The sequence below is a fragment of the Oncorhynchus clarkii genome, chromosome 27 (genome assembly GCF_045791955.1).
Source record: "Oncorhynchus clarkii lewisi isolate Uvic-CL-2024 chromosome 27, UVic_Ocla_1.0, whole genome shotgun sequence".
Lineage (NCBI taxonomy): Eukaryota > Metazoa > Chordata > Actinopteri > Salmoniformes > Salmonidae > Oncorhynchus > Oncorhynchus clarkii.
In genome coordinates, this window is record NC_092173.1 from 43,112,832 (window position 1) to 43,139,736 (window position 26,905).

Sequence of the window (26,905 nt, forward strand, 5' to 3'; positions counted from 1 at the left end):
ATGGTTAGCTGATGCTGAATAACACCTCCTTTCTAATGAGCTTTTAGGATGGTTAGCTGATGCTGAATAACACCTCCTTTCTAATGAGCTTTTAGGATGGTTAGCTGACGCTGAATAACACCTCCTTTCTAATGAGCTTTTAGGATGGTTAGCTGATGCTGAATAACACCTCCTTTCTAATGAGCTTTTAGGATGGTTAGCTGATGCTGAATAACACCTCCTTTCCAATGAGCTTTTAGGATGGTTAGCTGATGCTGAATAACACCTCCTTTCCAATGAGCTTTTAGAATGGTTAGCTGATGCTGAATAACACCTCCTTTCCAATGAGCTTTTAGGATGGTTAGCTGATGCTGAATAAAGTCCCGTAAAAAAAAAATGATCATGAGTTGAAACTCAACAGAGCCACTAGGCAGGATATATGCTTAAAATACACGAAAGGCAAATAGTTAGTTAACACCATCTGCTCTCAAAACAGTCATTCAATAAGATCTAAATGCATATTCCCGTGAAACTGATCGCGATCAATCGGATGATTGACGTCAGCGGTAAAATGGGAATAATTACCACTCACGATTGACAGTGATGATGGCCTATTTTAAAAGTATGTATCGGCCTAACTTGGTGTTTGAAGGGTATTAAAAAATAGAACATTTTCTTGAGACAAGATGTGTGGGCATATAGGCAGACGTTGCAATTGGAGGATGGATTTTTATGGATATTCTATAATGATAGGCTATTTAATATGCTACATCCGTAGGCACAAACTTTGAGGAAATTATGACTCTTTTAAACATTTTCGGCGCTCCCGCACTACACCACCGAACAGGCCCACAATGAAGTCCGATTTGGATTTATTTAGCCGTTTTCGCTGCATAACATTTACAAATTGTCCCTTTCCAAGTTTAGAAGAAGTGACTGCTAAATGCTAACTCCTGTTCGTATAAGCTGGTAGCTCAGCTAGCATACAGAAATCAGTGGTGGTAGTCAAAGTCGTTTTTTAAACTAATGCAGTTGATTGGTGACGATGACATAAAGTATTGATGTTGACATCCATGTGGAGCTGTATACAGGAAGTACCAGATCAATGTGTAGCTATATACAGGGAGTACCAGATCAATGTGGAGCTATATACAGGAAGTACCAGATCAATGTGTAGCTATATACAGGGAGTACCAGATCAATGTGGAGCTATATACAGGGAGTACCAGATCAATGTGGAGCTATATACAGGAAGTACCAGATCAATGTGTAGCTATATACAGGGAGTACCAGTACCAGATCAATGTGGAGCTATATACAGGGAGTACCAGTACCAGATCAATGTGGAGCTATATACAGGGAGTACCAGTACCAGATCAATGTGGAGCTATATACAGGGAGTACCAGTACCAGATCAATGTGGAGATATATACAGGAAGTACCAGTACCAGATCAATGTGGAGCTATATACAGGGAGTACCAGTACCAGATCAATGTGGAGCTATATACAGGGAGTACCAGTACCAGATCAATGTGGAGCTATATACAGGGAGTACCAGATCAATGTGGAGCTATATACAGGAAGTACCAGATCAATGTGGAGCTATATACAGGGAGTACCAGTACCAGATCAATGTGGAGCTATATACAGGGAGTACCAGTACCAGATCAATGTGGAGCTATATACAGGGAGTACCAGATCAATGTGGAGCTATATACAGGAAGTACCAGATCAATGTGGAGCTATATACAGGGAGTACCAGTACCAGGTCAATGTGGAGCTATATACAGGGAGTACCAGTACCAGATCAATGTGGAGCTATATACAGGGAGTACCAGATCAATGTGGAGCTATATACAGGAAGTACCAGATCAATGTGGAGCTATATACAGGGAGTACCAGATCAATGTGGAGACTATATACAGGGAGTACCAGTACCAGATCAATGTGGAGCTATATACAGGGAGTACCAGTACCAGATCAATGTGGAGCTATATACAGGGAGTACCAGTACCAGATCAATGTGGAGCTATATACAGGGAGTACCAGTACCAGATCAATGTGGAGCTATATACAGGGAGTACCAGTACCAGATCAATGTGGAGCTATATACAGGGAGTACCAGTACCAGATCAATGTGGAGCTATATACAGGGAGTACCAGTACCAGATCAATGTGGAGCTATATACAGGGAGTACCAGTACCAGATCAATGTGGAGCTATATACAGGAAGTACCAGTACCAGATCAATGTGGAGCTATATACAGGGAGTACCAGTACCAGATCAATGTGGAGCTATATACAGGGAGTACCAGTACCAGATCAATGTGGAGCTATATACAGGGAGTACCAGTACCAGATCAATGTGGAGCTATATACAGGGAGTACCAGTACCAGATCAATGTGGAGCTATATACAGGGAGTACCAGTACCAGATCAATGTGGAGCTATATACAGGGAGTACCAGATCAATGTGGAGCTATATACAGGGAGTACCAGTACCAGATCAATGTGGAGCTATATACAGGGAGTACCAGTACCAGATCAATGTGGAGCTATATACAGGGAGTACCAGTACCAGATCAATGTGGAGCTATATACAGGGAGTACCAGTACCAGATCAATGTGGAGCTATATACAGGAAGTACCAGTACCAGATCAATGTGGAGCTATATACAGGGAGTACCAGTACCAGATCAATGTGGAGCTATATACAGGGAGTACCAGTACCAGATCAATGTGGAGCTATATACAGGGAGTACCAGTACCAGATCAATGTGGAGCTATATACAGGGAGTACCAGTACCAGATCAATGTGGAGCTATATACAGGGAGTACCAGTACCAGATCAATGTGGAGCTATATACAGGGAGTACCAGATCAATGTGGAGCTATATACAGGGAGTACCAGTACCAGATCAATGTGGAGCTATATACAGGGAGTACCAGTACCAGATCAATGTGGAGCTATATACAGGGAGTACCAGTACCAGATCAATGTGGAGCTATATACAGGGAGTACCAGTACCAGATCAATGTGGAGCTATATACAGGGAGTACCAGTACCAGATCAATGTGGAGTTATATACAGGGAGTACCAGTACCAGATCAATGTGGAGCTATATACAGGGAGTACCAGTACCAGATCAATGTGGAGCTATATACAGGGAGTACCAGTACCAGATCAATGTGGAGCTATATATAGGAAGTACCAGATCAATGTGTAGCTATATACAGGGAGTACCAGTACCAGATCAATGTGGAGCTATATACAGGGAGTACCAGTACCAGATCACTGTGGAGCTATATATAGGAAGTACCAGATCAATGTGTAGCTATATACAGGGAGTACCAGTACCAGATCAATGTGGAGCTATATACAGGGAGTACCAGTACCAGATCACTGTGGAGCTATATACAGGGAGTACCAGTACCAGATCAATGTGGAGCTATATACAGGGAGTACCAGTACCAGATCAATGTGGAGCTATATACAGGGAGTACCAGTACCAGATCACTGTGGAGCTATATACAGGGAGTACCAGTACCAGATCAATGTGGAGTTATATACAGGGAGTACCAGTACCAGATCAATGTGGAGTTATATACAGGGAGTACCAGTACCAGATCAATGTGGAGTTATATAAAGGGAGTACCAGTACCAGATCAATGTGGAGCTATATACAGGGAGTACCAGTACCAGATCAATGTGGAGCTATATACAGGGAGTACCAGTACCAGATCAATGTGGAGCTATATACAGGGAGTACCAGTACCAGATCAATGTGGAGCTATATACAGGGAGTACCAGTACCAGATCAATGTGGAGCTATATACAGGGAGTACCAGTACCAGATCAATGTGGAGCTATATACAGGGAGTACCAGTACCAGGTCAATGTGGAGCTATATACAGGGAGTACCAGTACCAGATCAATGTGGAGCTATATACAGGGAGTACCAGTACCAGATCAATGTGGAGCTATATACAGGGAGTACCAGTACCAGATCAATGTGGAGCTATATACAGGGAGTACCAGTACCAGATCAATGTGGAGCTATATACAGGGAGTACCAGTACCAGGTCAATGTGGAGCTATATACAGGGAGTACCAGTACCAGATCAATGTGGAGCTATATACAGGGAGTACCAGTACCAGATCAATGTGGAGCTATATACAGGGAGTACCAGTACCAGATCAATGTGGAGCTATATACAGGGAGTACCAGTACCAGGTCAATGTGGAGCTATATACAGGGAGTACCAGTACCAGATCAATGTGGAGCTATATACAGGGAGTACCAGTACCAGATCAATGTGGAGCTATATACAGGGAGTACCAGTACCAGAGCAATGTGGAGCTATATACAGGGAGTACCAGTACCAGATCAATGTGGAGCTATATACAGGGAGTACCAGTACCAGATCAATGTGGAGCTATATACAGGGAGTACCAGTACCAGATCAATGTGGAGCTATATACAGGGAGTACCAGTACCAGATCAATGTGCAGAGGTACTATGTATATATATACAGAACCAGTCAAAAGTTTGGACACATCTACTTATTCCAGGGTTTTTCTTTATTTGTACACATTTCTACATTGTAGAATAATAGTGAAGACATCAACACTATGAAATAACACATATGGAGTCATGTAGTAACCAACAAAGTGTAAAACACATAGAAATATATTTTATATTTGAGATTCTTCAAAGTAGCCACCCTTTGCCTTGATGACAGCTTTGCACACATTCTCTTAACCAGCTTCATGAGGTAGTCACCTGGAATCCATTTCAATTATCAGGTGCGCGTTGTTAAAAGTTCATTTGTGGAATTTCTTTCCTTCTTAATGCATTTGAGCCACTCAGTTATGTTGTGACAAGGTAGTGGTGGAACACAGAAGATAGTCCTATTTGTTAAAAGACCAAGTCCATATTATGGCAAGAACATCTCAAATAAGCAAAGAGAAATGACAGTCCATCATTACTGTAAGACATGAAGGTCAGTCAATCCGGAAAATGTCAAGAACTTTGAAAGTTCCTTCAGGTGCAGTCGCAAAAACCATCAAGCGCTGAGGAAACTGGCTCTCATGAGGACCACCACAGGAAAGGAAGACCCAGAGTTACCTCTGCTGCAGAGGATACGTTCATTAGAGTTACTAGCCTCAGAAATTGCAGTCCAAATAAATGCTTCACAGAGTTCAAGTAACAGACACATCTCAACATCAACTGTTCAGAGGAGACTGCGTGAATCAGGTCTTCATGGTCGAGGTGCTGCAAAGAAACCACTACTAAAGGAGACCAATAAGAAGAGAAGAAGAGACTTACTTGAGGCCAGAAACACAATCGATGGACATTTGACCAGCGGAAATCTGTCCTTTGGTCTGATGAGTCCAAGATATTTGGTTCCAACCGCTGTGTTTTGTGATATGCAGAGTACTGTAGGTGAACGGATGATCTCTGCATGTGTAGTTCCCACCGTGAAGCAGGGTACCACACTGCTAAGTCACTGACCTCATCCCTGTAAATTGACTCATCGCCGCCGGTGATCAGTCCTACCACCGTTGTGTCATCAGCAAGCGTAATGATGGTGATGGTGTTGACGTTGTGCGTGACGATGCAGTCGTGGGTGAACAGGGAGTACACAGGAGGGGACTAAAGCACACACCCGAGAGGCCCCCTGTGTTGAGGTTCAGCGTGGCCGATGCATCAGGAAGTCCAGGATTCAGTTGTTTGGTGATGAGCTTGAAAGGGACTATGGTGTCGAGGTGGGAGAGGACAGTGTAAAGTGCAATTGAAATAGCATCGTCTGTGGATCTGTTGGAGGCAATTGAGTGGATCTAGGGTGTTGATGTGTCATGACCAGCCTTTCAAAGCACTTCATCATTTCAGATGTGAGCGCTACAGGGTGATAGTAATTGTGGCAGGTTACCTTGGGAACAGGGAAAGGTGGTCAGCTTGAAACATAATTGGATTACAGACTGGGATTATCAGTCCCAAATGGCCCCCTTTTCCCTCAAAGTGCACATTTTTTTTGCCCAAAGTCCATCAAAAGTAGTGCACTATGTTGGGATGCAACCCTAAAGTAAACAAGATGAGTGAACACTTCTCAAAATCGCCTCCTGTTTTTCAGAAGATACTCCACATCAGAGAAAACTAAATGGGAGGCATATATGGAATTCTAGTCTACGCCTGCAGAATGAATCATACATAAAATGTGGAAAAGTTTAAGGGTGCATCCCTACGTAGTACACTACTTCTGACCAGAACCCTATGGGTCGTGGTTAAAAGTAGTGCACTATAAAGGGAATAGGTTGCCATGTTGGACGTTGTGTTACTAATTGAAATGCTGGTCATGTCTTTAGGAGATGTGTTCTACTCTGTAGCAGTTACAGCCTTTTCTTTCCTTTGATATGTTCTCTGCTGCCTCTAACTTTCACATGTTTTTCTGGGCTCTTCAAGAGGAGCCTCGTGCCTTCAAGCTATTTAACTAAATCAGATCGATGTTCAGACAGACATACGGACAGATAAAGGTTTTATGAGGAGGTTCACAACAACCCAAGAACCTCCAGGCTCTCTACTGTGGATCGTCAAGGAGCCCAACATGAACTAGAGTGGGGTATGTGTTTCCTGTCAGTCCAACTAGACTACAGAGTGGGACGTCTGTCTCCTGTCAGTCCAACTAGACTACAGAGTGGGACGTCTGTCTCCTGTCAGTCCAACTAGACTACAGAGTGGGACATCTGTCTCATGTCAGTCCAACTAGACTACAGAGTGGGACATCTGTCTCCTGTCAGGCCAACTAGACTACAGAGTGGGACGTCTGTCTCCTGTCAGTCCAACTACACTACAGAGTGGGACATCTGTCTCCTGTCAGTCCAACTAGACTACAGAGTGGGACGTCTGTCTCCTCTCAGTCCAACTAGACTACAGAGTGGGACGTCTGTCTCCTCTCAGTCCAACTAGACTACAGAGTGGGACGTCTGTCTCCTGTCAGTCCAACTAGACTACAGAGTGGGACGTCTGTCTCCTCTCAGTCCAACTAGACTACAGAGTGGGACGTCTGTCTCCTCTCAGTCCAACTAGACTACAGAGTGGGACGTCTGTCTCCTGTCAGTCCAACTAGACTACAGAGTGGGACGTCTGTCTCCTCTCAGTCCAACTAGACTACAGAGTGGGACGTCTGTCTCCTGTCAGTCCAACTAGACTATAGAATGGGACGTCTGTCTCCTGTCAGTCCAACTAGACTACAGAGTGGGACGTCTGTCTCCTGTCAGTCCAACTACACTACAGAGTGGGACGTCTGTCTCCTGTCAGTCCAACTAGACTACAGAGTGGGACGTCTGTCTCCTGTCAGTCCAACTAGACTACAGAGTGGGACGTCTGTCTCCTGTCAGTCCAACTAGACTACAGAATAGGACATCTGTCTCCTGTCAGTCCAACTAGACTACAGAATAGGACATCTGTCTCCTGTCAGTCCAACTAGACTACAGAGTGGGGTATCTGTCCTCATGTGTCCCTAATGGCACCATACTCCCTTTAAAGTTCACTACTTTAGACCAGAGTCCTAAGTGTCTATAGAAGGACAAGGGTACCATTAGGAATGCATATACAGTAGAGATAAACTCTAATATTGTCCATAGAATCATCTTGTACTCCCTCAGCATCTAACAGTAGCAACACGTCTCAGATCGTTGAATGATTGAAGACTAAAATAAGCATCAGATATCAGAAAAAAAGGTTCTGGCTTGTCAGCGGGCAGCAGTAACCTCGACGTTAGAGAAACCGGCCGGTAACCGGAGGGTTGCCGATTAAAATCCTGTGAGGCAGCAGCAGGAGGGTTACCGGCTTCAATATCCCATATGCTACCTACCGCTGTTGTGCCCTTGAGCAATGGGCGTTACCTCTCAACTATGCTGCTCCCAGCTCGTGACGTGTGTTGTGTGTTAGGCTGGGTACTACTGGGACAGCAAAACATTCTATGGACCAAAAAAGCAAGTATTGTATTATATTGTCCATGTTTTTGGGGTTAAAAACACATGTTTCAGCAACTAAGTAACTAACACGATTAACACAATCGAAGTCCATTTTTCTCACGATAAAACGCACTACAGGATGAGTAACATGGGACCATCGCAATGTCAATACGGTCAGTAGAAATGTCAGTGGAAAACGGCTCGATACCAATCACAGTTTCCAACACTAACAGTGGGTGTTGTAACTTTTAATGACTGATGATAACAAGGTTCCAGAAGGGGTAAAAACAGAACTCAAGTCCAGTTGCCAGGTTACTGTACAGCTCACAGCAAACAGCACAGACAACACTGAACCCATGTTGGAGCTTGAAAGGCAGAGTTTCAGTCAGGAAACAGAGTTTCAGTCAGGTGATCAAACTACTGAAGGCAGGAAAAAGACTAAACAATGACTGTAAAAATCAGAGAACTGAAACCGTTCCTGGACGAACACGAACTACTCCGTGTAGGAGGAAGACAGCAACAGTCCAACTTCACATTCAGAGAGCAGCACCTATGGGTTCTGCCCAACAAGTACAGATATGGAGAAATACTGATACAGTACCACCATGAGAAAGGGATGCATTCTGGAGCAAGAGTCACTCTAGTACAAATCAGAGAACGATACTGGATATTGCATGCTAGGCAGCTAGTCAAGAGCACAGTGATAGGATGTATAGGGTGCAAGCGATTCAAGGCAAGGGCCGGACAGCAGGTCCGCGCCTTTACCAAAAGACAGAATAACTGAATCCCCACTATTCGAAGTCACAGGTGTGGATTTTGCAAGAAAGAAAATGATTCTGTGAAGAAGTCATATGTTGCACTGTTCACTTGTGCTGTAACCAGTAGCAGTGCATTTGAAACTGGTCTCAGATCAGTCAACAGAGACATTTCTTCCAGTTCTCTGCTTCCAGTGACTGGAACGAATTGCAAAAATCGCTGAAGTTGGAGACTTTTATTTCCCTCACCAACTTCAAACATCAGCTATTTGAGCAGCTAACCGATCGCTGCAGCTGTACATAGTCCATCTGTAAATAGCCCACCCAATCTACCTACCTCATCCCCATACTGTTTTTATTTTATTTACTTTGCTGCTCTTTTGCACACCAGTATCTCTACTTGCACATCATCATCTGCTCATTTGTCACTCCAGTGTTAATCTGCTAAATTGTAATTATTCACTCCTATGGCCTATTTATTGCCTACCTCCTCATGCCTTTTGCACACACTGTATATAGACTTTCTTTCTTCTACTGTGTCATTGACTTGTTTATTGTGTTATTGGCTTGTTTACTCGCTGTGTAACTCTGTGTTGTTGAATGTGTTGAACTGCTTTGCTATATCTTGGCCAGGTCGCAGTTGTAGAGCGTCAGCAACCACATTCGCCGAGCCCTTCACATAAGCTATCTGTACATTGTTTATACTGTATTATTGACTGTATGTTTGTTTTACTCCATGTGTAACTCTGTGTTGTTGAATGTGTTGAACTGCTTTGCTATATCTTGGCCAGGTCGCAGTTGTAAATGAGAACTTGTTCTCAACTAGCCTACCTGGTTAAATAACGGTGAAATAAAAAACATCCTGTTAGTTCTGAAAAGATTCATCTCAAGGAGAGGATTATGCAAGGTAATCTAAACCAGACAATGCAGAAACGTTCAAGAGAGCTGATCAGGACTTGAAAGAGCTGTGGAAGGCAATCGAAGAGCCACAACTCTTGGCGTTCTTCTCAGAAACGGGCGGAGGTTAATTGCCGCGCGAGCAGCCTGATTGGGCAGATTCTGAGAAAGACTCATCAGGTCAGTGAAAATATGCCTGAGAAAGGTTCTTGGGAAAACTTCCCTCAACTTTGAAGAGATGTGCACAGTCCTGACAGAGGTTGAAGTTATCCTAAATTCTAGGCCTCTGACTTTTGTGCACAATGAAGTAGATGAACTACAACCCCTGACCCCAGAACACTTCCTGGTGGGTAAAAGACTAACCTCTTTGCCACCCAAGCCATTTCCAGCTGACACTCGGCACCCAAAGCTAAACAAGGAGGAAATGACACGCAGATGGAAGTACAGGCAGAAACGTGTGACCAGCTTCTGGAACAGTTGGCGAAGAGACAGCGCAAAGTCAGCACACCGCTGTGACACACCACAGCCCACCCCACTGAGAGTGGGTTGACGTTGTACTCATCGGAGAAGATAACACACCCAGACAAACCTAGGAGACTAGGAAAGATTGAGGAACTGTTTCCAAGTCGAGATGGCCTAGTTAGGTCATGTTCAGATCGTACTGCTTCAAGGACTGTGTTCAGGAGACCTATTCAGTTGATATGCTGCTTAGAGATTTAGATGAACACGGGGTAACTTTTAATGGGTTACAGAGTTAATGTTTACAGTTAATTTATTGAGCTTTATATTTTCTTTACAGTTATTTACATTTGTAATTGTATTAGAATTCATGTGATGGCGATTGAGAGAACTACATACAGTGGGGCAAAAAAGTATTTAGTCAGCCACCAATTGTGCAAGTTCTCCCCTACTTAAAAAGATGAGAGAGGCCTGAAATTTTCATCATAGGTACACTTCAACTATGACAGACAAAATGAGAAAAAAAATCCAGAAAATCACATTCTAGGACTTTTAATGAATTTATTTGCAAATGATGGTGGAAAATAAGTATTTGGTTAATAACAAAAGTTTATCTCAATACTTTGTTATATATTGTTGGCAATGACAGAGGTCAAACGTTTTCTGTAAATGTTCACAAGGTTTTCACACACTGTTGCTGGTATTTTGGCCCATTCCACCATGCAGATCTCCTCTAGAGCAGTGATGTTTTGGGGCTGTTGCTGGGCAACACGGACTTTCAACTCCCTCCAAAGATTTTCTATGGGGTTGAGATCTGGAGACTGGCTTACGAAGCCACTCCTTCGTTGCCCGGGCGGTGTGTTTGGGATCATTGTCATTCTGAAAGACCCAGCCACGTTTCATCTTCAATGCCATTGCTGATGGAAGGAGGTTTTCACTCAAAATCTCACGATACATGGCCCCATTCATTCTTTCCTTTACACAGATCAGTCGTCCTGGTCCCTTTGCAGAAAAACAGCCCCAAAGCATGATGTTTCCACCCCCATGCTTCACAGTAGGTATGGTGTTCTTTGGATGCAACTCAGTATTCTTTGTCCTCCAAACATGACGAGTTGAGTTTTTACCAAAAAGTTATATTTTGGTTTCATCTGACCATATGACATTCTCCCAATCTTCTTCTGGATCATCCAAATGCTCTCTAGCAAACTTCAGACGGGCCTGGACATGTACTGGCTTAAGCAGGGGGACACGTCTGGCACTGCAGGATTTGAGTCCCTGGCGGCGTAGTGTGTTACTGATGGTAGGCTTTGTTACTTTGGTCCCAGCTCTCTGCAGGTCATTCACTAGGTCCCTCCGTGTGGTTCTGGGATTTTTGCTCACCGTTCTTGTGATCATTTTGACCCCACGGGGTGAGATCTTGCGTGGAACCCCAGATCGAGGGAGATTATCAGTGGTCTTGTATGTCTTCCATTTCCTAATAATTGCTCCCACAGTTGATTTCTTCAAACAAAGCTGCTTACCTATTGCAGATTCAGTCTTCCCAGCCTGGTGCAGGTCTACAATTTTGTTTCTGGTGTCCTTTGACAGCTCTTTGTTCTTGGCCATAGCGGAGTTTGGAGTGTGACTGTTTGAGGTTGTGGACAGGTGTCTTTTATACTGATAACAAGTTCAAACAGGTGCCATTAATACAGGTAACGAGTGGAGGACAGAGGAGCCTCTTAAAGAAGAAGTTACAGGTCTGTGAGAGCCAGAAATCTTGCTTGTTTGTAGGTGACCAAATACTTATTTTCCACCATATTTTGCAAATAAATTCGTTAAAAATCCTACAATGTGATTTTTTTTCTCATTTTGTCTGTCATAGTTGAAGTGTACCTATGATGAAAATTACAGGAATCTCTCATCATTTTAAGTGGGAGAACTTGCACAATTGGTGGCTGACTAAATACTTTTTTGCCCCACTGTACATATTTCTGTTGTATTGGTTAGTATTGGATTACGCTATTGACTGCAAGTACCAGAATGAATTGTGACAGGTAGCAGAAAATAAGGAGAACGATCAAGTTATGTACACTAGCAACTTTCTTTTATTGTTTTGTAGAATCTAAAGTTGTTAAATGTAAAGTGAACAAGTATTATTACTAAAAGAAGCTTCCATTTCACAACCCGACGTCCCGAGTCATTACTTTGAAGACAGTTATTATAAAGTTATTTGCTAATAAAGATCAATACCAATACAGAGAGAACTATGTATTATTACTATTACTGCCTAGCTGGTAAAGAGACAGGCCTTAGATAATATAATAATAATATATTATTACTGCCTAGCTGGTAAAGAGACAGGCCTTAGTTAATATAATAATAATATATTATTACTGCCTAGCTGGTAAAGAGACAGGCCTTAGATAATATAATAATAATATATTATTACTGCCTAGCTGGTAAAGAGACAGGGCTTAGATAATATAATAATAATATATTATTACTGCCTAGCTGGTAAAGAGACAGGCCTTAGATAATATAATAATAATATATTATTACTGCCTAGCTGGTAAAGAGACAGGGCTTAGTTAATATAATAATAATAATATATTATTACTGCCTAGCTGGTAAAGAGACAGGCCTTAGATAATATAATAATAATATATTATTACTGCCTAGCTAGTAGAGGCCTTAGATAATATAATAATAATATATTATTACTGCCTAGCTGGTAAAGAGACAGGCCTTAGATAATATAATAATAATATATTATTACTGCCTAGCTGGTAAATAGACAGGCCTTAGATAATATAATAATAATATATTATTACTGCCTAGCTAGTAGAGGCCTTAGATAATATAATAATAATATATTATTACTGCCTAGCTGGTAAAGAGACAGGCCTTAGATAATATAATAATAATATATTATTACTGCCTAGCTGGTAAAGAGACAGGCCTTAGTTAATATAATAATAATGTATTATTACTGCCTAGCTGGTAAAGAGACAGGCCTTAGATAATATAATAATAATATATTATTACTGCCTAGCTGGTAAAGAGACAGGCCTTAGATAATATAATAATAATATATTATTACTGCCTAGCTAGTAGAGGCCTTAGATAATATAATAATAATATATTATTACTGCCTAGCTGGTAAAGAGACAGGCCTTAGATAATATAATAATAATATATTATTACTGCCTAGCTAGTAGAGGCCTTAGATAATATAATAATAATATATTATTACTGCCTAGCTGGTAAAGAGACAGGCCTTAGATAATATAATAATAATATATTATTACTGCCTAGCTGGTAAAGAGACAGGCCTTAGATAATATAATAATAATATATTATTACTGCCTAGCTAGTAGAGGCCTTAGATAATATAATAATAATATATTATTACTGCCTAGCTGGTAAAGAGACAGGCCTTAGATAATACAATAATAATATATTATTACTGCCTAGCTAGTAAAGAGACACGCCTTAGATAATATAATAATAATATATTATTACTGCCTAGCTAGTAGAGGCCTTAGATAATATAATAATAATATATTATTACTGCCTAGCTGGTAAAGAGACAGGCCTTAGATAATACAATAATAATATATTATTACTGCCTAGCTAGTAAAGAGACACGCCTTAGATAATATAATAATAATATATTATTACTGCCTAGCTAGTAAAGAGATGCCTTAGATAATATAATAATAATATATTATTACTGCCTAGCTAGTAGAGGCCTTAGATAATATAATAATAATATATTATTACTGCCTAGCTGTTAAAGAGACAGGCCTTAGATAATATATTAATAATAATAATAATATATTATTACTGCCTAGCTAGTAGAGGCCTTAGATAATATAATAATAATATATTATTACTGCCTAGCTAGTAAAGAGACAGGCCTTAGTTAATATAATAATAATATATTATTACTGCCTAGCTAGTAGAGGCCTTAGATAATATAATAATAATATATTATTACTGCCTAGCTAGTAAAGAGACAGGCCTTAGATAATATATTAATAATAATAATAATAATAATATATTATTACTGCCTAGCTAGTAAAGAGAGGCCTTAGATAATATAATAATAATAATAATAATATTATATTATTACTGCCTAGCTAGTAGAGGCCTTAGATAATATAATAATAATATATTATTACTGCCTAGCTAGTAAAGAGACAGGCCTTAGATAATATAATAATAATAATAATAATAATAATATATTATTACTGCCTAGCTAGTAGAGGCCTTAGATAATATAATAATAATATATTATTACTGCCTAGCTAGTAAAGAGACAGGCCTTAGATAATATATTAATAATAATAATAATAATAATAATAATAATATATTATTACTGCCTAGCTAGGCCTTAGATAATATATTAATAATAATAATAATAATAATAATATATTACAGCCTAGCTAGTAATGAGATGTTCCTTAGATATTCATGCATCCTGATGGAAACGGGTCTCTTTTGATCACATGCCACCACTCTGTACGCTGTATTCCCTCTTTCTCTCCTCTCCTCTCCTTCCCTTTGTCTTCATTTCCTTTTTATGAGAGATTGTCAAAGGAAGCGGTCCCTGAGATGAATGCAAAGCTCATCAAAAGAATCTGAAGCAGCTAATTATTCATATCAGAGCTCAGAGAACTAGTCTTTGTTGTCAACACAGCAGAACTGGAGAGTAGAGTTGGTATAGTCCACCAACTACGCCTAAACTAACAGTACTGTAGACTTGGTACAGTCCACCAACTACACCCCAACTAACAGTACTGTAGACTTGGTACAGTCCACCAACTACACCCCAACTAACAGTACTGTAGACTTGGTACAGTCCACCAACTACACCCCATCTAACAGTACCGTAGACTTGGTACAGTCCACCAACTACACCTAAACTAACAGTACTGTAGACTTGGTACAGTCCACCAACTACACCCCAACTAACAGTACTGTAGACTTGGTACAGTCCACCAACTACACCCCAACTAACAGTACTGTAGACTTGGTACACTCCACCAACTACACCCCATCTAACAGTACCGTATACTTGGTACAGTCCACCAACTACACCCCATCTAACAGTACCGTAGACTTGGTACAGTCCACCAACTACACCCCAACTAACAGTACTGTAGACTTGGTACAGTCCACCAACTACACCCCATCTAACAGTACCGTATACTTGGTACAGTCCACCAACTACACCCCATCTAACAGTACCGTATACTTGGTACAGTCCACCAACTACACCCCATCTAACAGTACCGTATACTTGGTACAGTCCACCAACTACACCCCATCTAACAGTACTGTAGACTTGGTACAGTCCACCAACTACACCCCAACTAACAGTACTGTAGACTTGGTACAGTCCACCAACTACATCCCAACTAACAGTACTGTAGACTTGGTACAGTCCACCAACTACACCCCAACTAACAGTACTGTAGACTTGGTACAGTCCACCAACTACACCCCAACTAACAGTACTGTAGACTTGGTACAGTCCACCAACTACACCTAAACTAACAGTACTGTAGACTTGGTACAGTCCACCAACTACACCCCAACTAACAGTACTGTAGACTTGGTACAGTCCACCAACTACACCCCAACTAACAGTACTGTAGACTTGGTACACTCCACCAACTACACCCCATCTAACAGTACCTTAGACTTTGTACAGTCCACCAACTACACCCCATCTAACAGTACCGTATACTTGGTACAGTCCACCAACTACACCCCATCTAACAGTACCGTAGACTTGGTACAGTCCACCAACTACATCCCAACTAACAGAACCATAGACTAGAACTAGTGTCTGTTGTCAACACAGCAGTTGATGTGGTTAAACACGTGAACACTGACAATGATGATCGTCTCTTATGCTAACATACATCTTTGTCACTTCTCTTCTGTGCATCACCAATAATGTGGAAAACATTTAAAAACAAGTTGGGAGTCAATAGTTCACCGAGTTCATTGACAACTGAACAGTTTGATGTTCATTCCCTTAAAAAGACAACAGTGGACTATTGAAGCAGAGCCTCATCTGCCATCCAGGGCACCTGATTCAGCTGAGTCTAGTGGGTGAAGCCTTTAGAGGAGGAAATCAGAGTTTATCATCGTTCAGATCCAGCTATCGGAAAGGAGGGGAGGAAGAGGGGAGGTGGTGGAGGAGAAGGGGGAGGAGGAGGAAGAGGGGAGGTGGTGGAGGAGAAGGGGGAGGAAGATGGGAGATGGTGGAGGAGAAGGGGGCAGAGGAGGAGGAGGAAGAGGGGAGGTGGTGGAGGAAAGGGGGCGGAGGAGGAGGAGGAAGAGGGGAGGTGGTGGAGGAGGAAGAGGCGGAGGAGGAGGAGGAAGAGGGGAGGTGGTGGAAGAGGTGGTGTTTAGCCGAAGGACCCATTATAAAGACGGCAGAGGGAGACTTTGAAGCAGCTAGCGGAGCTGTTTGTTAAATAAAACATGGGGAGATCTCAGGGAATAAACGCAGGGCACCTACTGAAGCACCTGCAAGGCGGCACAGTACTATATGATTAATCTCTGCCCGACTGTCATATTCAGGTAGATAACTGGTGCTGCAGGAGAGGGATGCTTTGTGAGAGACTACAGCCTCATTCTGCTATCTCTGACAGGGAGGGAGAGAGAGGAGAGAGAAGGGGTGAAGGGAGAGAGAGGGAGGGAGGAGAGAGAAGGGGTGAAGGGAGAGAGAGGGAGGGAGGAGAGAGAAGGGGTGAAGGGAGAGAGAGGGAAAGAGAGGAGGGGTAGAGGAGAGGGATGCTTTGTGAGAGACTACAGCCTCATTCTGCTATCTCTGACAGGGAGGGAGAGAGAGGAGAGAGAAGGGGTGAAGGGAGAGAGGGGGAGGAGAGAGGAGGGGTGAAGGGAGAGAGGGGGAAAGAGAGGAGGGGTGAAGGGAGAGAGAGGAGGGGTGAAGGGAGAGAGAGGGAAAGAGAGGAGGGGTGAAGGGAGAGAGAGGGAAAGAGAGGAGGGGTGAAGGGAGAGAGAGGGAAAGAGAGGAGGGGTGAAGGGAGAGAGAGGGAAAGAGAGGAGGGGTAGAGGAGAGGGGTGAAGTGGGGTAAAGAGGGAGAGTCTACAAAAGGGGGGAAAGCGAGGGAGAACAAGGGGGGGGGGGGTGAGAGATAGAGGAGAGTGGCCCCCTCAGTCTGCCTCTTCTCCTCCCCCATCCACCCTCTTTTTCCTTAGATCCCTGATGGTGCCGGCATTAGCAGCAGACTTGTTAACTAAACCTCACATTTAGCCAGGAGGGACGCCACCACTGCAGTAGACTTGTTAACTAAACTTCATATTTGGCCAGGAGGGACGACACTGAAACTGCAGTGTTTGAATTAATAAAAGACTAAAGAAGAGATTTAAGAGAATGTGGAATTTCAGCTCTTCACAGATGAAAGTTCTGCTAACACAGTGATTCTCTGCCGTCTGGATAAAAGACGGGAGAGACTTTTCTAACAGGGGCAGAAAGAATCTTAAATAATGTTGAGTTAACGTTCTTAATATCTGTGTGAGACTGCAAGGATATCGCCAATAAGGTTTTGGAAAGACCAGAAGAACAGCACAGGAAATGTCTGCAAATGAGAAGGAATATTCTTTCTCTTCCCTTCTCCTCCTTTCAACTCTTTTACTATTTGATCAGGGGAAGTTCAACTTAAGTTTAGATAAACAAACACCATTTAAACACCATATTAACAGACACAGACTAAACACCATATTAAACATCCAGACACTGAGACTAAACACCATATTAAACATCCAGACACTGAGACTAAACACCATATTAAACATCCAGACACTGAGACTAAACACCATATTAAACATCCAGACACTGAGACTAAACACCATATTAAACATCCAGACACTGAGACTAAACACCATATTAAACATCCAGACACTGAGACTAAACACCATATTAAACATCCAGACACTGAGACTAAACACCATATTAAACATCCAGACACTGAGACTAAACACCATATTAAACATCCAGACACTGAGACTAAACACCATATTAAACATCCAGACACTGAGACTAAACACCATATTAAACATCCAGACACTGAGACTAAACACCATATTAAACATCCAGACACTGAGACTTAACACCATATTAAACATCCAGACACTGAGACTAAACACCATATTAAACATCCAGACACTGAGACTAAACACCATATTAAACATCCAGACACTGAGACTAAACACCATATTAAACATCCAGACACTGAGACTAAACACCATATTAACAGACAAGGAGACAGAATGGTGAGCTCAATGGTTTAGTCTACATGCTGGGAGACGGCAGTTCAAGACCCACAAGGGACATGACACTGTCAATATTCCTTACAATACTATCGGGTCTTGATAATGTGAAACATTCCACACGTTATGATCATGTCCTTCTCCTCCCACTAACAACCCATGATTTTGAACCACACTGAGATGAGTTGTCAGCTCTCGTCCAGAGAGCAGCTTCCTCCGTCTCTAATGTGAATCCATCCTGACGTACACATCGTCCAGAGAGCAACTTCCTCTGTCTCTAATGTGAATCCATCCTGACGTACACATCGTCCAGAGAGCAGCTTCCTCCGTCTCTAATGTGGATCCATCCTGACGTACACATCGTCCAGAGAGCAACTTCCTCTGTCTCTAATGTGGATCCATCCTGACGTACACATCGCCCAGAGAGCAGCTTCCTCCGTCTCTAATGTGGATCCATCCTGACGTTCACATCGTCCAGAGAGCAGCTTCCTCCGTCTCTAATGTAGATCCATCCTGACGTACACATCGTCCAGAGAGCAACTTCCTCTGTCTCTAATGTGGATCCATCCTGACGTACACATCGTCCAGAGAGCAGCTTCCTCCGTCTCTAATGTGGATCCATCCTGACGTTCACATCGTCCAGAGAGCAGCTTCCTCCGTCTCTAATGTGGATCCATCCTGACGTACACATCGTCCAGAGAGCAACTTCCTCTGTCTCTAATGTGGATCCATCCTGACGTACACATCGTCCAGAGAGCAGCTTCCTCCGTCTCTAATGTGGATCCATCCTGACGTTCACATCGTTCAGAGAGCAGCTTCCTCCGTCTCTAATGTAGATCCATCCTGACGTACACATCGTTCAGAGAGCAGCTTCCTCTGTCTCTAATGTGGATCCATCCTGACGTACACATCGTTCAGAGAGCAACTTCCTCTGTCTCTAATGTGGATCCATCCTGACGTACACATCGTTCAGAGAGCAGCTTCCTCCGTCTCTAATGTGGATCCATCCTGACGTACACATCGTTCAGAGAGCAGCTTCCTCTGTCTCTAATGTGGATCCATCCTGACGTACACATCGTTCAGAGAGCAGCTTCCTCTGTCTCTAATGTGGATCCATCCTGACGTACACATCGTTCAGAGAGCAGCTTCCTCTGTCTCTAATGTGGATCCATCCTGACATACACATCGTCCAGAGAGCAACTTCCTCTGTCTCTAATGTAGATCCATCCTGACGTACACATCGTTCAGAGAGCAGCTTCCTCTGTCTCTAATGTGGATCCATCCTGACGTACACATCGTTCAGAGAGCAACTTCCTCTGTCTCTAATGTAGATCCATCCTGACGTACACATCGTTCAGAGAGCAGCTTCCTCTGTCTCTAATGTGGATCCATCCTGACGTACACATCCAGGACTTCTATTTAGAAACTATTTATCGCCCAGAACACATTTTAGAGATTTTAGATTTACAGTACTGTTAGATTTTAGAGAAATGGAAGGTACCAGTGGGAACTATACTATATACCCTGAAATCTATATACTATATACCCTGAAAACTATATACCCTGAAAACTATATACTATATACCCTGAAAACTCTATACCCTTTAAACTGTGTACCCTGAAAACTCTATACCCTTTAAACTGTATACCCTGAAAACTATATACTATATATACTGTATACCCTATATACTATATAGCCTATACACTACCCACTATATACTCTATATACTGTATACCCTACATACTATATAGCCTATACACTACACACTATATACTGTATACCCTATATACTCTATATACTGTACACCCTATATACTATATAGCCTATACACTACACACTATATACTCTATATACTGTATACCCTACATACTATATAGCCTATACACTACACACTATATACTCTATATACTGTATACCCTATATACTCTATATACTGTATACCCTACATACTATATAGCCTATACACTACACACTATATACTCTATATACTGTATACCCTATATACTCTATATACTGTATACCCCATATACTATATAGCCTATACACTACACACTCTATATACTGTATACCCTATATACTCTATATACTGTATACCCTATATACTATATAGCCTATACACTACACACTATATACTCTATATACTGTATACCCTAAACCAAGATAGGCAGCACCAAGTCATTACAATTTTTTTTTACAGACAGACAACATGAAAAACTACAAGTAATCTAGTAAAAACCATTGAATTCACAAGAGTATAAAACAGCTAATTAAAAACATTGACAGGTCAGGGAATCAGCCTCAAAATCCTTCATCAGTGATTTAAAAACACCAACACCAGACGATGGGGCAGAGGACATAAAAGCCATTTTACCAAATTCAGTTCGGACATTTGGAACAGTTAGCAGGATAAAGTCCAGCGAACGAAGAGACGACCCACCACATCTCTGAACAATACAAATGCACAAATAAAAAGGTAGTAAACCCAAAATGGTTTTGTCAATAAAAGTATACCAGTGACTGAGCCTACGAGTGACTAGAGAAGGCCACCCAACCTTGGTATACAAAGTGCAGTGGTGCGTAAGGGTTTTGCAGTTTAAAATAAATCTCAAAGTGCCATGATAAAGAGTGTCAACTGATCTCAAACACTGAGCGGAAGCATTCACATATAAAATATCCCCATAGTCTAGTAAAGGCATAAATGTAGCTGATACTAGCCTCCTTCTGGCTTCAAAAGAAAAACAGGCCTTATTCCTAAAATAAAATCCCAATTTGAGCTCATTTTTTTTTGTAAATTGTTGAATATGCAATTTAAAAGAGAGGCCGTCATCAATTAAAATTCTAAGATATTTATATGCAGTATACACTGTATACTGTATAACCTGTACTGTATACCATATATCCTATACTCTATATCCCATACCCTATACACTCTATACTCTGCATACTGTATACCCTATACTTGATATACACTATATCCTAAAAACACTCCGTATATACCCTATACCCAATAATATATACCCTTTACTCTATATACCAAACATCCTGTACTCATACTGAATACCCTATACCCTATATACTGTACACCCTACTCAATATACTCTATACCCTCCCTATATACTCTATACATTATAATCTATACTCTATACCCTCCCTATATACTCTATACATTATAATCTATACTCTAAACACCCTACACTCTAAACCCTACACTCTAAACATCCAATAGTCCATACTGTATACCCTATACCTTAAACACTAAACATCCTATACTCCATACCCTAGACTCTATATCCTATACATTCTATACTCCATTCTCTATACACTCTTTACTCAATATACTTTATATACCCTATACTCAATATACTCTATACCCTCCCTATATACTCTATACCTTATAATCTATACCCTATATCATATACACTAAACATCCTACACACTATACTGTATACCCTACACTCTAAACACCCTATACACTAAACACCCAGTACTTCATGCTGTATACCCTATACACCCTATTCTCCATACTCTATACGCTAAACATCATATACTCTATACCCTATACACTATATACTCTATACACTATATACTCTATACCCTATACACTATATACTCTATACCCTATATACTCTATACCCTAAACATCATATACTCTATACCCTATACATCATATACTCTATACCCTATACACTATATACCCTAAACATCATATACTTTATACCCTCTACGCTAAACATTATATACTCTATACCCTAAACACCATATACTCTATACCCTATACTCTAAACATCATATACTCTATACCCTATACCCTAAACATCATATACTCTATACACTATATACTCTATACCTTATACACTATATACTCTATACCCTATATACTCTATACCCTATACATCATATACTCTATACCCTATACACTATATACTCTATACCCTAAACATCATATACTCTATACCTTATACTATAAACATCATATACTCTATACCCTATACCCTAAACATCATATACTCTATACTCTAAACATCATATACTCTATACTCTAAACATCATATACTCTATACCCTATACACTAAACATCATATACTCTATACCCTACACATCATATACTCTATACCCTATACCCTAAACATCATATACTCTATACCCTAAACATCATATACTCTATACCCTAAACATCATATACTCTATACCCTAAACATCATATACTCTATACCCTAAACATCATATACTCTATACCCTAAACATCATATACTCTATACCCTATATATCCCCTAGACTCTAAACCCTCTATACCCTCTACACCCTATATATCCCGTAGACTCTATATCCTAGACTCTAGACCCTAGACTCACTACACTATATCCTCTATATCCCCTATACCCTACACCCTAGAGTCTATATCCTACACCCTATATACTCTATACCCTAGACCCTATAGTCTATATCTTACACCCTATATCCTATATACTCTGTACCCTAGACCCTACACTCACTACACTATATCCTCTATACCCTATATCCTATACTCTTAGTGACTGCTTGAGATACACAGTACGCCTCCTTCACACTCACAACATATACTATATTCACAAACACAAAGAACACAGTACCGATCTGCCCCCGAGGCGGGCAGATCGAGGAGTAACAAACTGCAGTCCTCGGTCTGTCCCCTGACAGAGTAGGGGGAACTGCATGGCCTTTCTGAATGTGCCCATGTGTGTGTGTGTGTGTGTGTGTGTGTGTGTGTGTGTGTGTGTGTGTGTGTGTGTGTGTGTGTGTGTGTGTGTAGAGCTGGGAGACTAGAGCTGAGAGACACAGACTAGAGTTGGGAGACTAGAGCTGGGAGACGCAGACTAGAGCTGGGAGACTAGAGCCGGGAGACAGACTAGAGCTGGGAGACAGACTAGAGCTGGGAGACAGACTAGAGCTGGGAGACAGACTAGAGCTGGGAGACGCAGACTAGAGCTGGGAGAATAGATCTGGGAGACACAAACTAGTGTCTACCTATACTGTCTTCAAAATCACACCAACCAAATAAGACAATGTCATGATGGAGGTGTTACTTAACAGCATAGAGTTCTCTCTCTCTCTCAGAGGTGTTACTTAACAGCATAGAGTTGTCTCTCTCTCAGAAGTGTTACTTAACAGCATAGAGTTGTCTCTCTCTCAGAGGTGTTACTTAACAGCATAGAGTTGTCTCTCTCTCAGAGGTGTTACTTAACAGCATAGAGTTCTCTCTCTCTCAGAGGTGTTACTTAACAGCATAGAGTTGTCTCTCTCTCAGAGGTGTTACTTAACAGCATAGAGTTGTCTCTCTCTCAGAGGTGTTACGTACCAACATAGAGTTGTCTCTCTCTCAGAGCTGTTACTTAACAGCATAGAGTTGTCTCTCTCTCAGAGGTGTTACGTACCAACATAGAGTTGTCTCTCTCTCAGAGGTGTTACTTAACAGCATAGAGTTGTCTCTCTCTCAGAGGTGTTACTTAACAGCATAGAGTTGTCTCTCTCTCAGAGGTGTTACTTAACAGCATAGAGTTGTCTCTCTCTCAGAGGTGTTACTTAACAGCATAGAGTTGTCTCTCTCTCAGAGGTGTTACGTACCAACATAGAGTTGTCTCTCTCTCAGAGGTGTTACTTAACAGCATAGAGTTGTCTCTCTCTCAGAGGTGTTACGTACCAACATAGAGTTCTCTCTCTCTCAGAGGTGTTACTTAACAGCATAGAGTTGTCTCTCTCTCAGAGGTGTTACGTACCAACATAGAGTTCTCTCTCTCTCAGAGGTGTTACGTACCAGCATAGAGTTGTCTCTCTCTCAGAGGTGTTACTTAACAGCATAGAGTTGTCTCTCTCTCAGAGGTGTTACGTACCAACATAGAGTTGTCTCTCTCAGAGGTGTTACGTACCAACATAGAGTTGTCTCTCTCTCAGAGGTGTTACGTACCAACATAGAGTTGTCTCTCTCTCAGAGGTGTTACGTACCAACATAGAGTTGTCTCTCTCAGAGGTGTTACGTACCAACATAGAGTTGTCTCTCTCTCAGAGGTGTTACGTACCAACATAGAGTTCTCTCTCTCAGAGGTGTTACTTAACAGCATAGAGTTGTCTCTCTCTCAGAGGTGTTACTTAACAGCATAGAGTTGTCTCTCTCTCAGAGGTGTTACTTAACAGCATAGAGTTGTCTCTCTCTCAGAGGTGTTACGTACCAACATAGAGTTGTCTCTCTCAGAGGTGTTACGTACCAACATAGAGTTGTCTCTCTCAGAGGTGTTACGTACCAACATAGAGTTGTCTCTCTCTCAGAGGTGTTACGTACCAACATAGAGTTGTCTCTCTCTCAGAGGTGTTACTTAACAGCATAGAGTTGTCTCTCTCTCTCAGAGGTGTTACGTACCAACATAGAGTTGTCTCTCTCAGAGGTGTTACGTACCAACATAGAGTTGTCTCTCTCTCAGAGGTGTTACTTAACAGCATAGAGTTGTCTCTCTCTCAGAGGTGTTACGTACCAACATAGAGTTGTCTCTCTCTCAGAGGTGTTACTTAACAGCATAGAGTTGTCTCTCTCTCAGAGGTGTTACGTACCAACATAGAGTTGTCTCTCTCTCAGAGGTGTTACGTACCAACATAGAGTTGTCTCTCTCTCAGAGGTGTTACGTACCAACATAGAGTTCTCTCTCTCTCAGAGGTGTTACTTAACAGCATAGAGTTGTCTCTCTCTCAGAGGTGTTAATTAACAGCATAGAGTTGTCTCTCTCTCAGAGGTGTTACGTACCAACATAGAGTTCTCTCTCTCTCTCAGAGGTGTTACTTACCAGCATTGAGTTCTCTCTCTCTCAGAGGTGTTACTTAACAGCATAGAGTTGTCTCTCTCTCAGAGGTGTTAATTAACAGCATAGAGTTGTCTCTCTCTCAGAGGTGTTACGTACCAACATAGAGTTCTCTCTCTCTCAGAGGTGTTACTTACCAGCATTGAGTTGTCTCTCTCGTTGAAGGGCTGTGGTTCAGTAAAAAACTCTGTGTTGTGGTCCAGTCTGCCATGGCCTCCGTACTGCACCTCATCACTGTCCAGCTTGATGGTGTATCTGTGTGGGGTCAAAGGTTAAGGAACACTGGCATAAAGAGAAATGGAAAAGGATGGAGATAGAAGGAACATAAGAAGGGTGATGAGGAAGAGACAGGAAAGGAGGAAGACAAGAAGGGTGATGAGGAAGAGACAGGAAAGGAGGAACACAAGAAGGGTGATGAGGAAGAGACAGGAAAGGAGGAAGACAAGAAGGGGGATGAGGAAGAGACAGAAAAGGAGGAACACAAGAAGGGTGATGAGGAAGAGACAGGAAAGGAGGAACACAAGAAGGGTGATGAGGAAGAGACAGGAAAGGAGGAGCACAAGAAGGGTGATGAGGAAGAGACAGGAAAGGAGGAAGACAAGAAGGGTGATGAGGAAGAGACAGGAAAGGAGGAAGACAAGAAGGGTGATGAGGAAGAGACAGGAAAGGAGGAGCACAAGAAGGGTGATGAGGAAGAGACAGGAAAGGAGGAACATAAGAAGGGTGATGAGGAAGAGACAGGAAAGGAGGAAGACAAGAAGGGTGATGAGGAAGAGACAGGAAAGGAGGAGCACAAGAAGGGTGATGAGGAAGAGACAGGAAAGGAGGAAGACAAGAAGGGTGATGAGGAAGAGACAGGAAAGGAGGAAGACAAGAAGGGTGATGAGGAAGAGACAGGAAAGGAGGAGCACAAGAAGGGTGATGAGGAAGAGACAGGAAAGGAGGAACATAAGAAGGGTGATGAGGAAGAGACAGGAAAGGAGGAAGACAAGAAGGGTGATGAGGAAGAGACAGGAAAGGAGGAACACAAGAAGGGTGATGAGGAAGAGACAGGAAAGGAGGAACACAAGAAGGGTGATGAGGAAGAGACAGGAAAGGAGGAAGACAAGAAGGGGGATGAGGAAGAGACAGGAAAGGAGGAACATAAGAAGGGTGATGAGGAAGAGACAGGAAAGGAGGAGCACAAGAAGGGTGATGAGGAAGAGACAGGAATGGAGGAACACAAGAAGGGTGATGAGGAAGAGACAGGAAAGGAGGAACACAAGAAGGGTGAAGAGGAAGAGACAGGAAAGGAGGAACACAAGAAGGGTGATGAGGAAGAGACAGGAAAGGAGGAACACAAGAAGGGTGATGAGGAAGAGACAGGAAAGGAGGAAGACAAGAAGGGTGATGAGGAAGAGACAGGAAAGGAGGGACACAAGGGGAACCTTCCTCCACCTACACCTCCCTGTTGTGCTGTGTGACTGACAACACTGGCCCACATTAACACACAGTCCAATAGGAAAGTGTCTGAACCGTGCAGCTCAACAGATTAATTTATTACATAAATAATGTATTTCATCAAACAAACAAAACAAAACAAATCTCTGTGTCTTTGCTACACTGACTCAATGAAATATTAAATAAAGTAATTTCCTTTGACTCGTGTAGGGAAAGAAACAGAGGAGAGAAGTACGTGAGCAGGCTATTGGGGGAGGATTTGGTTCCACACTTTTATTT

General features: G+C 41.9%; 1 protein-coding gene across 1 annotated transcript in view; it reads right to left on the reverse strand.

Annotated features, from left to right (window-relative positions):
• The window catches only part of LOC139385592 (glucan (1,4-alpha-), branching enzyme 1b), a 353,162-nt gene that overhangs the window by 22,126 nt on the left and 304,131 nt on the right, over positions 1 to 26,905 (reverse strand). The window contains exon 15 of the mRNA XM_071130792.1: positions 25,324 to 25,441. Within this exon, the coding sequence (XP_070986893.1) occupies positions 25,324 to 25,441 (118 nt within the window). The remainder of the gene's footprint in view (positions 1 to 25,323; positions 25,442 to 26,905) is intronic.